Source organism: Schizosaccharomyces cryophilus (genome assembly GCF_000004155.1).
Source record: "Schizosaccharomyces cryophilus OY26 unplaced genomic scaffold supercont4.3, whole genome shotgun sequence".
Taxonomy (NCBI): Eukaryota; Fungi; Ascomycota; class Schizosaccharomycetes; order Schizosaccharomycetales; family Schizosaccharomycetaceae; genus Schizosaccharomyces; species Schizosaccharomyces cryophilus.
Genome location: NW_013185626.1, coordinates 684,465 through 699,432, shown reverse-complemented (window position 1 = coordinate 699,432; position 14,968 = coordinate 684,465). Strand labels below are relative to the sequence as shown.

Below are 14,968 nucleotides of genomic sequence, written 5' to 3'. Positions count from 1 at the left end.
GATATTTCTGTTGAAGGGAATCTATTTGACTAGATTTTTTTCTTTTATTCTATTTTTATTTTGAATGTTGATTAAATAATAAATAAACAGCTATTTGACATTCATCACATTTTCAGGGAAATTTGATATTTTTGTTTTCCGGACAGAAAGTACCGTACATTGACTTCGATCAATCTTTGCTCGTGGCGACCAAAATATCTCAAAAATAAGTCGGTTATATACTCCTTTATCTCGTTTCATCCTAAAAAAAGTCTCAACCAGAAACCGTAATAGTCGCCTTGTTTCATATCCAAAACCTTTACAGCAACCCTACTGTACAGCCAAACCTCTGCTATGAAATATAGTCGTATTGGCTTGTAACTTTGAATTAGGCTATGTCAAGGGAAGAACTGTTGGATAAACTTAATGTATATTTGAACGACAGACAACTTGCTTTACAGGCAAAGAATGGAGATGCAAACGGTTTTCCTGTCCAAGAATCATTGGACTCTAGTTTGAAAAAAAACACTGCCTTTATGAAAAGATGTAGAGCTTCTTTAACCTCTGATAATTATGATTTATTTATTAAAGAAATTAAGTCTCTTTCGTTAGAAAAATTTGTGCCTGAAATCACTCTGTCCATAGCTGAAGGGCTCTCAAAGTGCAGGTCAGTGAAGGATATCCAGGCCGCTGTGAAGATTGTGTTTTTCCTTTACCAAAGATTTTCTATTTCATTTATCAGACCGCTACTGGCGAATTTATATTCCATGCTGTATCCTTCGCCTTCAGACTCCATCTCAGGAAACCTTGTAAAGTCTGCGTCCACTGGTGTGATCTCAGAATCAGTTACTAATAAAGGAACTAGTCTTAATGTTGCAAAAACAAGGGCGCTTTTGAGGATCTTTATTGAATTCTGGCTTCATGGACTTGTCCGCACCCCAGAAGATTTCAAAGATCTCCTTCCTGTTGTCTACGCTTCGGGGAAAAAATACCGTAAAACAATGTTTGATGAGAAAGCACTTCAAACCCCAATAGTTATTCTGTTACTGGAAGATGTGCTCGCGCCCCCCTCCAATTTCTCTTTATTGCCAATCGTCTCCTCATTAGTCAGGTCATACAGGTATGAACTATTCTCTTCCCACGAGTCATTACCAGGAGATAGTCAGATAAATCAATACATTGATAGTATTTGTGATCCTCGCTGGCGACTTCAACTTCGGTCCCAGCTAGACCGTTATTATCAAGATTTACTTGTCTACATAAAGCATCGCCAACATGAATATGAAGAATATAGGGATTGCCTTAGTGAGCAAGACTTTTTGGGGAGCTCATTGGAGGATATCTCAAATAAGGCTGAGGATTTCTTAAAATCTATCGAAGGCGATATTACGAATGGTGTTTCTATATCGGAAGCATTAGACCAACCATTCCCTTTGAGCATAAAGGAAAAGCAAGAATCGTTCTATAAAAAACGAGAAGAAGTCATGAGTTTACAGAATAACATACTAAATGCGGAAACTCTAGTTCAGACAGGTGCTGTCCAACTATGGGATTCAGAAGAAGAGCATCAATTCTATGAAACGTTTCCTGAATTACCAAATTTAGATGTCGCCAATAAGAAAAGCCTCGAGATTAACGGGGATCAGGAATCAAAATCAGAAGGTTCAAGCGAGGATTCTCAAAAGTTTACAAAACCATCCAAGTCTGTCAGCGTCAAAATTGATACTCTTTTGCAGACGCTTCCAAATTTTATGTCTGTAACTCAAGTTGATCAGGCTGCTCTAGAGTTTCTTTATTTGAATACTAAGGCTTCGAGAAACCGATTAATAAAAGCTCTTTGTAATTTACCTAGAACAAGCTCCTTCTTGGTCCCTTATTACATCCGCTTTGCTAGAATCGTAGCACCTGTTGCTTCTGAAATTGCTTCTGCTCTCGTAGAGCACGCCCGTGGTGCATTTCGTCGCATGATGCATAGGAAAGCTAAGCATGAATATGATACTAGAACTTTGATTGTTCGCTACGTTTCAGAACTTACCAAATTTCGGTTGATGTCTTTTCCTTATGTGTTTGATTGTTATAAAATGTGTTTATTAGATTTTACTTCTTTTGATCTGGAAGTTTTGTCCTTGCTTTTAGAAAACTGTGGTCGATTTCTTTTTAGATTTCCTAAATCTTCTTTACAAATGTCCTCATTTCTAGAAGCTGTACAGAAAAAAAAATTAGCTGCCGCTCTTCCTTCGCAGGAACAGCTAATATTAGACAACGCTTTGTACTTTGTGAATCCCCCAAAGAAGAGCTCTGCAAGAGCTAGGAAGCGTTCCTTAAAAGAAGAGTTTCTGAGATATATTTTACATGTTCGTTTAAATGAAACGAATCTATCTGCTACTATAGCCTTGTTACGAAAATTCGATTGGAACAACGATTATGATATGCTATACTCGACGTTTATGGAAGTGTGGAATATGAAATATGAGTGCTTAAATTCGTTTGCAAGTTTAGTGACTTCTTTATATAAGTTCCATCCTGATTTTTGCATCTATGTGATTGATGACACGGTGGATTCAATTTTGACGTACATCGACTCTAGCAGTTTTGGCGATAGCCAAAAGCGATTGGCACAAGCAAAGTTTTTAGCTGAGCTTTATTGTGTTAGACTACTAGATGTAAGGTCAATCATCGGAATCTTATTCTATTTACTTCCCCCGGAAAAGTTTAAAAACATCCTTCAATTTTCTCCGACTGCTGCAATAAGTAAAGAAAACGAGTTATTTCGACTTCGCATGATTGCACTCTTTCTCTCAACGTGTGGTTCTTCACTTATACGCTCAAAGACTAGAAAAACGATGCTGACATATATGTTGGCTTATCAATGTTATTTTCTAGCACAGCCAGAGGTACCTTTAGATATGCAATTTGAGTTTGAGGATGTGGTTCCAAAAGTTCGTCCTAGTATGAACGTGTATAAAAACTTTGATGAAGCATGGACTGCTTTGGCTGAAAGACTACAAAGTGGAGTGGACGATCATGATCAAGATGACGAGGAAAGCTTTAATCTCCAGTCAGAAAAGTCAAATGAAAGTGAAAATGAATTAGAGGCTGTTGATTGGGAAGATAACGAAGAAAATGAAGATACATCAGAAGATTCAGAGAGTGAAGAGGAAAACAGTATAGATTTGGATGATTCTGAGATTTTCAATAGCGACGACGAAGAACTAGACGAAGAGCGAGTTCATACAAATGAAATCGATGAAGAGTTAAACCGTATGATGAACGATAGTTTATCTTCGAGGGCTCATGAGAGAGGCATTGCTTTCGATGTTCCTCTTCCATTGAGAGGTTCGACTGGAGATACGTCATTTTCAGATCTAAATAGTATGTCAATGGAAAGTGAAGAAAACGTGAAGTTTACTCTCTTAACCAAGAAAGGGAATAAGCAACGATCGCAGGTCTTGGATGTTCCGTCTCATTCGGTACTAGCGCAGTCTACCAAGACGCGACAAAAAGAAGAATTGATGGAACGAAAACGCATGAAAGAGATGGTACTAAACTATGACTAGTTTTGGGAATTATGGCTTTTTTTACCGGTTGTTAACAAAAACAATGAATGTCTGCTTTTAATACATCGTATCTGTGGTTTCTGTAACTATAAAAACTAGAAAACTTATAAAAAAACATAGGAAATTCTTAAACATATTATCACTTATATGATTATAGATTTGTTTACTAAGGTACTATAAGAAACTTCCGCATATGCATTCTGAAGCTCACACTTACTGCTTTGCATTTGACAGTTTGTTGAATCCTATATAAAAGGCTTATTTTTTAATAATGGGGCTTATGTTTGGATTTGGAAATATACTTTATAGTAAGGAATGAATGAAGAGAATGAGAAGATAACTTTGCTTAGTTATTTTGCTTTTGTTGAACGCAGTCGCGATTCTTTCTGAAGATCGTTTTTTAGGAAGACGTAAGTGAAAAATAAGAAAATAAAACTTATTCTAATTACTTTATTCAGTTGGATGGTCTCAGAATACTTCCTATGGATTTGGCGAACCCCAGGATACCATCAAAAGTAGAATTCTCCATCTAATTCGAGCTATTCGAACTGTTATGACTTGTATGTAACATTTTTCAGATGGAAACTCTTATCTAATAATTCTGTAGTTCCATTAATTGCCATTAATACGCTCGTTATTATTTACAACCTGATTTTGGGCTAAGCAAATATGGGATGGATTGCATATCCTTACTATAAGGATCATGAATCATACATATTTAAGGTTCTTGTTTAAAGCATCCTAGACGTTATGCAAGTCTTACCTTTGGGATCTATCTTTTCGAGTTAGATATTTACGTGGGGTTATGAGCTATGAATCGTTCCTCCGATGGAATAAACAGCAGAAAGGACATCACTATCGCCAACAATTTCTATCTAAGTGTTTGTTTCTACTTATGTACTCTTTAATTGCTGCATTTCTTCTTATATGGCGAGATCCATTATACGATACCTTTTAATGAATACTTCAGAGAATATTAGCATGAATTCAATATTGCAGAGGATGCCTCATAATAAGCTTAAAAATACATTGAAATGAACAATGCTTTCAATTACCTGTATTCGTTAATATAACACTACACTAAATCTTCAAAAGCCGGTGCCCTTAAAAATACCGTACACTCATTTGTTTACTAAAAGTTTTCGTAGTTGTGCGCTATTTCATATAGTACACGATATTTATCCAGCATAATGGTACTTATTTTATCGATGCAAACAGTACGTTCGGGTACGTTAATACTATAATATAAGCTTGCCTCACAAGAAAAGTAAAGTTGCTAAGCGCCAAATAGCTTATAAATAAGGGTAAAATTTGTGTTTGGAATATCCATGCCCTTAAATGAATCCATAGATGTAAATTCGAGTGATGTGATCGATTTGACAAGAACCCCTTCTCCTATAAACGAGCCACCGCAATCGTCTGCTCCTACAGTAATTGATGTGGATGCTATACCCGATGATCCATTTACGGTGACTCCTGCTGAAGAGCGACCCCAAAGGGGGCGTAGTCGCCGACGACTTCGGAGACGGCGTAACCTGGCATCTAACCCATTGTCTTATCTTGAAGACATGGTGTATTTAGGCCCGCAAGTCGTCTCCCGAAGGTCTTCCAGAGGTTCTCGCAGTCTACTTGAAATCATGACACGTTCATTTCCTGATTTGGGATCAGCGAACGCAATGTCCCCGACTTTATTTGAAATGCTGTTGGGTAGAATGAGGTACGAAAGTTCTCATCCTGGCCGAGAAACCAGTGCCTCTGGAGTTAATGATTATTTTTCTGATTATGTCCCTGAAACAGAAACTCATTCACCTTCCATAGAAGAACGAAAGGCTACTTATGTTCCCCCAAAGCCTGCCTCACAGGGATATACTCGAAGCTTTGGCTCTGAAACGGCCATGGCATGTCCTCGTTGTCATGAAGAATTGGGAATTTCGAAAAGCGTTGAAAAGGCAAGCGTCTGGGCTACCAAATGTGGCCATGTCTATTGTGGATCTTGCGCGAAAGTGCTCAAAACAAGTCGACGACCAGAAGCCAAATGTTCGGCGTTGGGTTGTAATCGTTATTTGAACACAAAAAATGCAATTTGGGAATTATACTTCTAGGTTACGATTGATAGATTGGTTTTATGTTAATATTTATTTGTTTACTCTCGTTATATATATATATATATATATTTCTATTTTTGGGTAAATGGAGCGAAAATGGAGATATAATGAGCCGAATTGTCAACATGAATCTAGATCTGATTCTTGAAATTCTTCATCCACTAAAGAATTGATGATTGACATCGCCTGCTTTTTCCTTTCTTGCACATCTAAATTTAACGCTAACATTGGTCAGTGTAGTTTAATGACTAACATACCTCGAAGCTGTTTTGCTTGATTAACGAGAGAATTCAAATCTGAATCATTCAGAGACATCGAGGAATCTCTATATGGCACTGTATTGGATGCTTCTTTTTCCGTGTCTTCTAAGGTATTCTCATTATGATAGAGGTCCCATTCGCAACAATTGAAAATATCCAAAACACGATCAAAACCCAACATTTCTTTAGACTGTAAGCAGTCATTTTCAGAGCCTGTAACTTCTCAAACACATACCTCCAAACTCATTCTTTCCCGTCTGGGACAATACTACATACTCAGGGTTTAAGCTCTCAGGAGGCCTCGTCATGGATGAGCTATCCATATGAAGTCCAATGATGGGAATAGTATTTTCCAGATTTTCACTAAATTTATTCCACAAAGACCATTCTTGGGGTTCAAATCTGCGGAATGTATAGACGATGACACTAATGGCATTCATAACTTCATTAGCATCCTGGGAAGCATATGCTTCCAGTGTTTCTTCCAAGTCCGTGTATTCGTCAATCCATATTCCAACCTCTCTTTGAAAGTATTTATTTCTCAATGTATATTCATGCGTCAAACCAGCATGTGATGTTTCGCTTGATGTCAAGCTCAATCCTCTAGGTAAAGTTCCCGTCAAAGCTACGTTTTAGCATTCTGCTTGAATTCCTTTTATATAAAATTATTTTGCTGAGCTACCTTTAACAAATGTTAGTTTACCAGATTTTGGCTTCCCTATAATTAGGATTCGTTTTGAATCCATCTTCTATTGAACAATATAACACAGAATATTCGAGGAACCTAGTATTTTCAAAGTCAATATATATAGAACACTTAGACAAGGTAACAGCTATAGCAGAGAGAACGTACATAAAAACCATTCTATGTCTACCCAAATTTACACACAGCATATGCTCTAATACAGCTATTTTTTCTAGAATAAGCCGGGTTAACGACGTTAGTTTAATTATCTTAAGGCTAAACGTTGTTGCACGTAATGGGATAAATATGAACCTTCATTTACCTACGCTAAAGCGTGTACTCAGATATTATATGTCGTGTTATGTACGACTAATAGTAACACAACCACGACGAATTTAAAGAATAGATACTTAAAGTTTAGACGGTGCTTTAACCGGGATTTAATTGTTAATCTTTGTATTATTTAATTTAATTTCTTAGATTTGATGCGAGATGTCCTTTAAGAACGCTACATTTTCGCAAGTGCTCGATGATCTGTCTGCACGGTTCATTTTGAATTTACCGGCTGAAGAACAAAGCAGTGTCGAAAGGCTTTGCTTTCAGATTGAACAAGCACACTGGTTTTATGAAGATTTTATTCGTGCACAGAATGATCAATTACCATCCCTAGGACTACGCGTATTCAGTGCAAGGTTATTTGCCCATTGTCCCTTACTATGGAAATGGAGTAAAGTTCATGAAGAAGCTTTTGATGATTTTTTACGATACAAGACACGTATTCCCGTTCGAGGAGCGATTTTGCTCGACAAGTCATTGCAACGCTGTCTTCTCGTGAAAGGGTGGAAAGCCTCCTCTGGGTGGGGGTTTCCTAAAGGAAAGATCGACAAAGATGAATCAGACGTAGATTGTGCTATTCGTGAGGTTTATGAAGAAACTGGTTTCGATTTAATGGGCCACATCAATCCTAATGAGTACATCGAAATGACAATCCGTGGACAAAATGTCCGTTTGTACATTATTCCAGAAATGTCTTTAGATACAGTATTTGAATCGAGAACTCGCAAAGAAATTAGCAAAATTGAGTGGCATATGTTGGCTGATTTGCCCACTTACAAAAAGTCCAAAACCGATACGGTAAAAAACAAGTTTTACATGGTCATTCCCTTTTTGACTCCCCTTAAGAAGTGGATCAAGAAACGCAACATGGCTACAAAGACTACCAAAGAACAAGGTATTTCTGTTGACGTTGATGCTGACGCTTCTTCCCAACTTTTCTCTCTTTTGAAATCATCCACGGCTTTTACCACTATACCCTTACCTATCTCGCAACCAATGGAACAGCAGGCTGTTCCTCAAATTCCTCCAGTTGACATTAAACAAAAAATACTTACTTTACTCAATGGAAATTTAGAGCCTAAACAGTCCCTTCCAATCTTACCAGTCTCATCTCTCCCCCAACAGCCCCCTCGACAACTAGATCATTCTTGGCCAAACGGACCCTCTCTTTACGGATTTGATCCATTTGCATATCTTGGTTTAGACCCACACAACCCTTCTGAATCTTTCCCCAGGGTCGCTGCTACCGGTCCTCCTCCGCCCAATGTCGCTTCCAATCTACAATTCCCGACTTCTTTCAGCCATCCTCCCCCTCCACCGCCATTTCCGGACTACTCTAGCCCTTATGTTCAAAACAGGGAAAACTCAAGTCCTGAAGCAACTATGCCTTCTCCTATGGATCTTCCTTCTCCCAAAACAGTTTATCATGAGGTTTTCCATCCGCCAACTACTACATCTGTTCAGAGTTTCAAGCCTGAACAAAAGCGTGAAGTTTATAATGATACTCACCCAAGCTTGAACATGCAGATTCCTGCGTATACGAATCAAATGATTGATCCGTTTCCTACTATACAACATCGGCAAAAAATGAAAAGCTTTCACGATGAATCTTCTTTAAATCGATCACAGAATGACGCTTCCTCTAGGAAACTTTTAGATATGATTTCTTCTCCTAAACCGGCTCATTCTTTTCCAACTTCTCGAGATGGTTCTTCTCAAAAGCTGGTCAACGTTTTACTAAGCACTCCTAAGCCCGACAATAATGTCAATGTCCCTGAAAAGGCTGAGACGATAAATAAACCTGCTGTTTCCAAGCTCTCTACTCAACCTTCGTCTCATTCTGAACAGCTGCTTGAAGCGTTGTTGAACCCATCAACCTTCTCTCTACCTTCGAACTTATCTTCATCAGCCATTACTAATAACGAGTTAAACGGAGCCCAACCTTTAGAAACAAAAGCATCACCGAAACCAAAAAGTAGAGGTGTTCAGTTGGACGCCAAGAGCGAAGCTGAAGATAATGATGCTACAAGGAAAAAAAAGACGGAAGCCCTGAAGAACGTTTTACTGGGTAGTTCAGTCCAGCCTATGGCTAATACATCAACTGAGGTGCCCATACAGCTTACAGCAAAAGCTGATCATTCAATTCAAGAACCAACTACACCAGGTACCTTCCCTGGTTCTGTAAAGATCCTCAAGCGGGCTCCATCTTCAGAAGTTGATGACAAAAGCAAGCAGACTGTTGAAAAGTCATCCGATGAATACTTCCTTTCTTATCTACAAAGCGTAGTAAGGAACCAAAGAAAAGTTTAGTTACGCTCTTAAGCTTAATCCTGTTGAAAGTTATACAGAAGTGGTATAGAGGTGTATATATTTTGATTGTGAATGTATTGCATGAATTAATTATAATTGATGAGGCTATTTAGTGATTATCTAGTAAGAGGTTGTTTGTAGAATGAGAGGATTACTATGCGAGATTTGTATAATCAAAAAGAATAAATATATTGCAGGTTCCTTGGATTATTCAATTAATTGTTAAATAATCTAGTCATTTTGAATTTGTTATATTATAAATATTTGATAGTATAATATAATAGTAGATGGCCGAGGTATTAAGAAGATACATACTGTAAGCTTGCTATCAGCAAAATCAAGGGAATGTTGGAAAAATGACCGAAAAGTTACCATCAACGGTATTGGCATTGTTTGCTCCTAGGCCTCCTTTAAGGTACTTACCGCCTTCAGATGCTGCGCCAGAAAAACGGTCTACTCCTCACCTTTCTGGAGTAGCAAAATATTTACAATTAGCAAAATCATACAATGATAATTATCAGCCTACGGAAACTCTTGAAGAGAGAAGAGTTCGTCGTAAAGAAGAAAAGAAATTAGAACAACGTGAGAAATTACGGTCCATGATACGACAATGGAAACCTGATGATGACCGACATGTTATTGGTGATCCTTATAAAACTATGTTTTTAGGAAGATTAAACTATGATACCAGGGAAGGAGACATTGAAAAAGAATTTATACATTATGGTCCAATTGAGAGAATTCGCGTCGTCAGAGACAAAGCCACTGGTAAGTCAAGGGGGTATGCCTTTGTAGTATTTGAACGAGAACGTGACCTGAAGGCTGCTTATCGCGCTGCTGAGGGGTTAATATTACAAGGAAGAAGGATTGTCGTTGATGTTGAACGTGGTCGGACTGTGAAAGGTTGGTTGCCTCGAAAATTAGGCGGTGGTTTAGGCGGTAGACATTATACTAAAGAGCGTCCCCCTCGTGAACGGAGCTCAAGATATAGAGGGGATACTGGTTTTCGTGGTGGCTATCGTGGTTTTCGCGGTGGTCCTCCTCCCGGGGGCTCCTCGTTGTCTTCGAGAATGTCAGGATCTCGTTCTTCTCGTACAGCAGGTTTGGGTTATGACAGGCGTGATTCTTTTCCAAAGCGCAGGAGGTACCAATAAAATAAGAAACGACTGGAATAAACATCGATATGAGGTATAGGCGCGATTACCTATTTTTCCATTCCTGACATGATCCGTAATGACTGTAACCCATAATGAAGTTTTTGGATACCTTCGTTTTAATCTATTTTAGAATTTAGTTAAAATTACGTGAAATTCCCTCCATAGTGCTTTTTAAAAATTCAAAAGCTTACCGCTATTTTTACAGTGTCTAATCAACTATTTCAATTTTTAAAGAAGGAGTTTCGTTTTTTGTCCATGGTCCTCTTCTTTATGGGACATGTTTTAATATTCTATACTCAAGATTACCATCTTCATCTACCCTTACTTCCCACCAATTCTATATAAACATATTTAAGCGTTCGTGCCAATATCGGGCCCTAGTATTTTAACTTAAGGATACCTATGTCGTTGATAAATTCAGTAAAAAATTCTTTTACTGCTTCTGCCCTTTCATATTTCACAACAGGCGTGCTTGTAGGCACTTCTTGTGGGTTCCTTCTAGGCTGGAAAAATGCCTATCAAAAATTTAGAATTGGAGCTGGAAAAGCTTTAACAGAAGAATCTACCTCAAAAAGCGAAAAAACCAATGTTTTGTCAGGAAAGGAGGAAGACACTAGTGAAGGCGAAGAAAGTTTTACAGAGGAGGAAGATTCTGAAGCAGAATTGGCCGCAATTCTGAAAGGAAAAAGCAGCCTTGCTGCTTTGGCCTTGGCTGAGGGACAAACTAAAATGGTGCTTGTCGTCCGCACAGATTTGGGCATGACGAAGGGGAAGATAGCTGCTCAGTGTGCTCATGCAGCCTTAGCGTGTTACAAGCTTGCAGCAGCTACAGATCCCGAATTATTACAACTATGGGAGGTAGCTGGTCAAGCCAAGATTACATTGCAGGGACAATCGGAAGAACAGCTTCAAATTCTTCAAGCTCAAGCTATGTCTCTAGGCCTTTCTGCCAGAATTGTTCATGATGCTGGACGTACTCAAATTGCCTCTGGGTCCGCAACCGTTCTAGGAATTGGTCCAGGTCCGGTGAGCGTAATTAATGAAGTTACAGGCAGTCTTAAGCTTTTCTAAAGTAAATAAGACAAGGAATATATATATTTCCATATTGTGTGATCCCCCGTACTTATTGATGGCTTTCACCTTCAGTCAAGAGTTATGCAGATATTGGATATTTGGACTACAGTCAAACTCTGTTAACTTTTAACTGTGTACTTGGAACTTGCGGACGTTTGCTATGTTCTACTAAAAATTTGACATTGGAATTATACATTTTGAACTGAGTTTGTGAGTTTTTGTGAAAAATCCTATGTACATGCAAGATCTATATTCAAGCTTTTAGTAAATGTTTGTCACCCACATGTTGAAAAATTCTAAATCTTGCCAAGAAACCTATTTGTCTGCTACCCCCATATTAACTTCAATTTCTTTAAATGTTTATTGGGTTGAAATTATTTAGCAGAAAGGAGGTTACAAAGATTAAAATGAGCTGTTCGTTGACATTTTTTGAGGAATACTATGCTCTGAGCTAGTAAACTTTTCTCCTTGACGACAACTTTTGTTGGAAATTATGGCTTGATAAATAGGACACAAAAATTATAATATTTTTGGCAATTTAGTTAAAAGAAAGCAAGTATTTCATGATATATCTCTAAACGAGAGGCGTGTTTCTAAATTCAAGTAATGATCTTTTCAATTTCTGTAATCTTCCCAAAAGAGTTAAACTATTGCTAGAAAATATCTTTAAAGCTTAAATTTTTTTAATAGATATATAAAAGATATGACCTTGGTCAAAAAAAAAATCAGTTTCGATCTCCCGATCCTAAGTTTATAACCATCTCTTTGCCAACACCATTAAGTACAGTATAGACAAGCACAATGGCAGAACAATTGAGGAATACCTTTTTACAAGCTAGAAAGGAGAATAGAAATGTTTTGGTAACATTTATTACTTGTGGATTCCCAAGTGTTGATGAAACAATTGATATTATGAAGGGTCTTCAAGCTGGAGGCGCTGGAGTCATTGAGCTGGGTGTTCCTTTTTCTGACGCAGTCGCAGATGGACCCACCATTTGCAAGGGTAATGAGGTGGCTCTTAAAAATAAAGTTAGTTTAATGACCGTCTTTGATACCGTCAAGCGTGCTCGTGAAGCTGGTGTTACCATTCCTATCATTTTAATGGGTTATTACAACCCTATCTATAATTATGGTGATACTAAAACCATTCAAAAGACTAAAGAGGTTGGCGCTAATGGCTTTATTATTGTTGACTTACCTCCTGAGGAAGCTGTTGGTTTTAGAGCTGAGTGCGCTAAAGAAGGACTTAGCTTTGTCCCCCTTGTAGCTCCCTCTACCACTGATAAGCGTATGAAGGTTTTGGCTTCTATTGCAGATTCTTTCATATACGTCGTCTCCCGTATGGGTAGCACTGGCTCTTCTTCTACTGGTAGTATCAATAGTGCTTTGCCCGATTTGTGCGATCGCATTCGCAAATATGCTGGAGATACACCGTTGGCTGTTGGATTTGGTGTAAACACCAACGAACATTTCCGATATGTGGGTAGCGTTGCTGATGGAGTTGTCGTCGGTAGTAAAATTATTGATTTGATTTTTAAGGCTGAATCCGGTCAGGCTGCTAACGATGCTAAGGAATACTGTCAATATTTGACCCAACAAGATACCTCTGCTCCTCCTGCTAAACGCTTTGCATCTGATGCTGCCGTTAATACTGCTCCTCCTGCCGCAATCCTTGAACCTGCTAACGAAATGTACCTTCCTCAAACTTTCGGTTCTTTCGGAGGTATGTTCGTTCCAGAAGCTTTGACTCAATGTTTGATTGAACTTGAAAGCGCCTTTTACAAAGCCATAAATGAAGAGAAGTTTTGGGAAGAGTTCCGCTCTTACTATGAGTATATGGGTCGTCCCAGTTCTCTTGATTATGCCAAGCGTCTTACAGAATACTGCGGTGGTGCTCACATTTGGTTGAAGCGTGAAGATTTGAATCATGGTGGTTCTCACAAGATTAACAACTCTATTGGTCAAATTTTGATTGCCAAACGTCTTGGTAAGAACCGTGTTATTGCTGAAACAGGTGCTGGACAACACGGTGTTGCTACTGCTATCGCTGCTGCTAAGCTTGGCATGAAGTGCACAATTTATATGGGAGCTGAAGACTGCCGTCGTCAATCTCTAAATGTTTTCCGTATCCGTATATTGGGTGCGGAGGTTATTCCTGTCACTTCCGGTACTCAAACTCTTCGTGACGCTGTAAACGAAGCTCTTAGAGCTTGGGTTGAACAAATTGATACTACTCATTATTTGATTGGATCTGCTATCGGACCTCATCCTTTCCCTACTATTGTTAAGACATTCCAAACTGTAATTGGCAAGGAAACCAAAGCACAACTAAAGGAAAAGCGTAACAAGCTTCCTGACGCCGTCGTGGCTTGCGTTGGAGGCGGATCCAACTCCATTGGTATGTTTTCTCCTTTTAAGGAAGACAAATCGGTGCAGCTTTTGGGGTGTGAAGCTGGTGGCTCTGGTGTTGAAACAGACAAGCATAGTGCTACATTATCTATGGGTAAAATTGGTGTATTCCATGGTGTTCGTACCTATGTCTTACAGCGCGAAGATGGACAAATCCAAGATACCCATTCTATCTCCGCTGGTCTGGACTATCCTGGCGTTGGTCCCGAGTTATCTGAATTGAAAGAAACCAAACGTGGCGATTTCATCGCAGTTACAGATGCTCAATGCCTCGAAGGTTTCCGTGCTCTATGCCATTGCGAAGGTATTATTCCCGCCTTGGAATCTTCTCATGCTATTTATGGTGGTATGGAATTGGCAAAGAGTCTTCCTAAAGACAAGGATATCGTGATCTGTGTTTCTGGTCGTGGTGATAAAGACGTTGAAAGCGTTGCTGAGCAATTGCCTACTTTGGGACCTCAAATTGGATGGGACCTTCGCTTCTAAGTTTGTGAGTCTTTTTCGATCATTTGAAGGGATGTTGTTATCTTTATTTAAAGGCATCAATACATATATGAAATAAACCGATGCTTTTTGACTAATGAAAAACTCTCATACTAAATGTTAAACGTTAATACTGATACAGCAGACAATTTTCTGTAGAAAAATTTCCTGGTAGATGATAGAGTTTTTGGCAAAATATTTCTTGATATATAAAATAAAACTTTGGTTGTGGATATCATCTATTCTCTATAAAGCAAGTTTTTAACGAAACCTCGTATATGTATATGAAAGTAAGGCTAGTAAGAATAACTTCGGCTGAAGAGCATAAAATGAATAATGAGTGAAAACTTATTACACCGCTACTTAAAAGATTGAAATCTTTTATTTTTGACGTATAAACAAAAATCCGGTATTACTACCTTTCCTAAACGTTTCTTTTGCATCAATTGATTATTTTAACTACTTCATTTATCGACGTAAAGCTGTTTTTTGTCTAATTTTGGTATTTACTAGTAGGTATAAATGCCTCGATGTAATAATACATATTAGCATTAGATACTCTCGGAAATATACAATTTGAACTGCAAAACTTGATGAAAGTATTCAGTGTCCT

The 14,968-nt window shown here is 38.3% G+C and overlaps 8 protein-coding genes across 8 annotated transcripts; 7 read left to right on the top strand and 1 right to left on the bottom strand.

The window, feature by feature from the left end:
- The first annotated feature begins 144 nt into the window (after window positions 1-144).
- SPOG_00320 (uncharacterized protein) lies at window positions 145-3,552 on the top strand. Its single transcript, XM_013167829.1, has one exon. The coding sequence runs from the start codon at window positions 375-377 to the stop codon at window positions 3,534-3,536; it is 3,162 nt and encodes a 1,053-aa protein (XP_013023283.1). The 5' UTR covers window positions 145-374; the 3' UTR covers window positions 3,537-3,552.
- Window positions 3,553-3,715: 163 nt separating this feature from the next.
- Window positions 3,716-4,740, top strand: SPOG_00319 (transporter Yos1). The gene is made up of 4 exons (XM_013167828.1): window positions 3,716-3,844; window positions 3,887-3,946; window positions 3,995-4,096; window positions 4,144-4,740. Exons 1-4 carry the CDS (start codon window positions 3,808-3,810, stop codon window positions 4,197-4,199), a joined length of 255 nt encoding a protein of 84 aa, XP_013023282.1. The 5' UTR covers window positions 3,716-3,807; the 3' UTR covers window positions 4,200-4,740.
- A 34-nt stretch (window positions 4,741-4,774) lies between these two features.
- SPOG_00318 (SUMO-targeted ubiquitin-protein ligase subunit Rfp1) lies at window positions 4,775-6,753 on the top strand. Its single transcript, XM_013167827.1, has one exon. The coding sequence runs from the start codon at window positions 4,865-4,867 to the stop codon at window positions 5,636-5,638; it is 774 nt and encodes a 257-aa protein (XP_013023281.1). The 5' UTR covers window positions 4,775-4,864; the 3' UTR covers window positions 5,639-6,753.
- Window positions 5,656-6,793, bottom strand: SPOG_00317 (recombination protein Irc6). The gene is made up of 5 exons (XM_013167826.1): window positions 6,755-6,793; window positions 6,584-6,685; window positions 6,137-6,526; window positions 5,899-6,084; window positions 5,656-5,862 (listed from the first exon to the last, which is right to left on the bottom strand). The coding sequence occupies exons 2-5, from the start codon at window positions 6,645-6,647 to the stop codon at window positions 5,762-5,764; spliced, it is 741 nt and encodes a 246-aa protein (XP_013023280.1). The 5' UTR covers window positions 6,648-6,685; window positions 6,755-6,793; the 3' UTR covers window positions 5,656-5,761.
- Window positions 6,794-7,078: 285 nt separating this feature from the next.
- SPOG_00316 (mRNA decapping complex catalytic subunit Dcp2) lies at window positions 7,079-9,462 on the top strand (the record flags this gene model as incomplete). The annotated part of the gene is made up of 2 exons (XM_013167825.1): window positions 7,079-9,208; window positions 9,430-9,462. The coding sequence occupies 2 exons, from the start codon at window positions 7,079-7,081 to the stop codon at window positions 9,460-9,462; spliced, it is 2,163 nt and encodes a 720-aa protein (XP_013023279.1).
- Window positions 9,463-9,588: 126 nt separating this feature from the next.
- SPOG_00315 (U1 snRNP-associated protein Usp101) lies at window positions 9,589-10,386 on the top strand (the record flags this gene model as incomplete). The annotated part of the gene is made up of 1 exon (XM_013167824.1): window positions 9,589-10,386. One exon carries the CDS (start codon window positions 9,589-9,591, stop codon window positions 10,384-10,386), a length of 798 nt encoding a protein of 265 aa, XP_013023278.1.
- Window positions 10,387-10,791: 405 nt separating this feature from the next.
- Window positions 10,792-11,460, top strand: SPOG_00314 (aminoacyl-tRNA hydrolase; the record flags this gene model as incomplete). Its single annotated transcript, XM_013167823.1, has 2 exons — window positions 10,792-10,880; window positions 10,920-11,460. 2 exons carry the CDS (start codon window positions 10,792-10,794, stop codon window positions 11,458-11,460), a joined length of 630 nt encoding a protein of 209 aa, XP_013023277.1.
- Window positions 11,461-12,202: 742 nt separating this feature from the next.
- SPOG_00313 (tryptophan synthase) lies at window positions 12,203-14,615 on the top strand. The gene has a single exon (XM_013167822.1). The coding sequence runs from the start codon at window positions 12,265-12,267 to the stop codon at window positions 14,356-14,358; it is 2,094 nt and encodes a 697-aa protein (XP_013023276.1). The 5' UTR covers window positions 12,203-12,264; the 3' UTR covers window positions 14,359-14,615.
- The last annotated feature ends 353 nt before the right edge of the window (window positions 14,616-14,968 follow it).

Excerpts from the sequence above, each read along its gene's own strand:
- SPOG_00320 (XM_013167829.1), top strand. The coding sequence starts at position 375 with ATGTCAAGGGAAGAACTGTTGGATAAACTTAATGTATATTTGAACGAC.
- SPOG_00319 (XM_013167828.1), top strand. The coding sequence starts at position 3,808 with ATGGGGCTTATGTTTGGATTTGGAAATATACTTTATA. Across the intron at positions 3,845-3,886 it reads ATTTGGAAATATACTTTATA|TTATTTTGCTTTTGTTGAAC; the intron begins GTAAGGAATGAA and ends AACTTTGCTTAG. Across the intron at positions 3,947-3,994 it reads AGATCGTTTTTTAGGAAGAC|TTGGATGGTCTCAGAATACT; the intron begins GTAAGTGAAAAA and ends TACTTTATTCAG.
- SPOG_00318 (XM_013167827.1), top strand. The coding sequence starts at position 4,865 with ATGCCCTTAAATGAATCCATAGATGTAAATTCGAGTGATGTGATCGAT.
- SPOG_00317 (XM_013167826.1), bottom strand. The coding sequence starts at position 6,647 with ATGGATTCAAAACGAATCCTAATTATAGGGAAGCCAAAATCTGGTAAA. Across the intron at positions 6,527-6,583 it reads TAAACTAACATTTGTTAAAG|CTTTGACGGGAACTTTACCT; the intron begins GTAGCTCAGCAA and ends GCTAAAACGTAG. Across the intron at positions 5,863-5,898 it reads TCAAGCAAAACAGCTTCGAG|CGTTAAATTTAGATGTGCAA; the intron begins GTATGTTAGTCA and ends GACCAATGTTAG.
- SPOG_00313 (XM_013167822.1), top strand. The coding sequence starts at position 12,265 with ATGGCAGAACAATTGAGGAATACCTTTTTACAAGCTAGAAAGGAGAAT.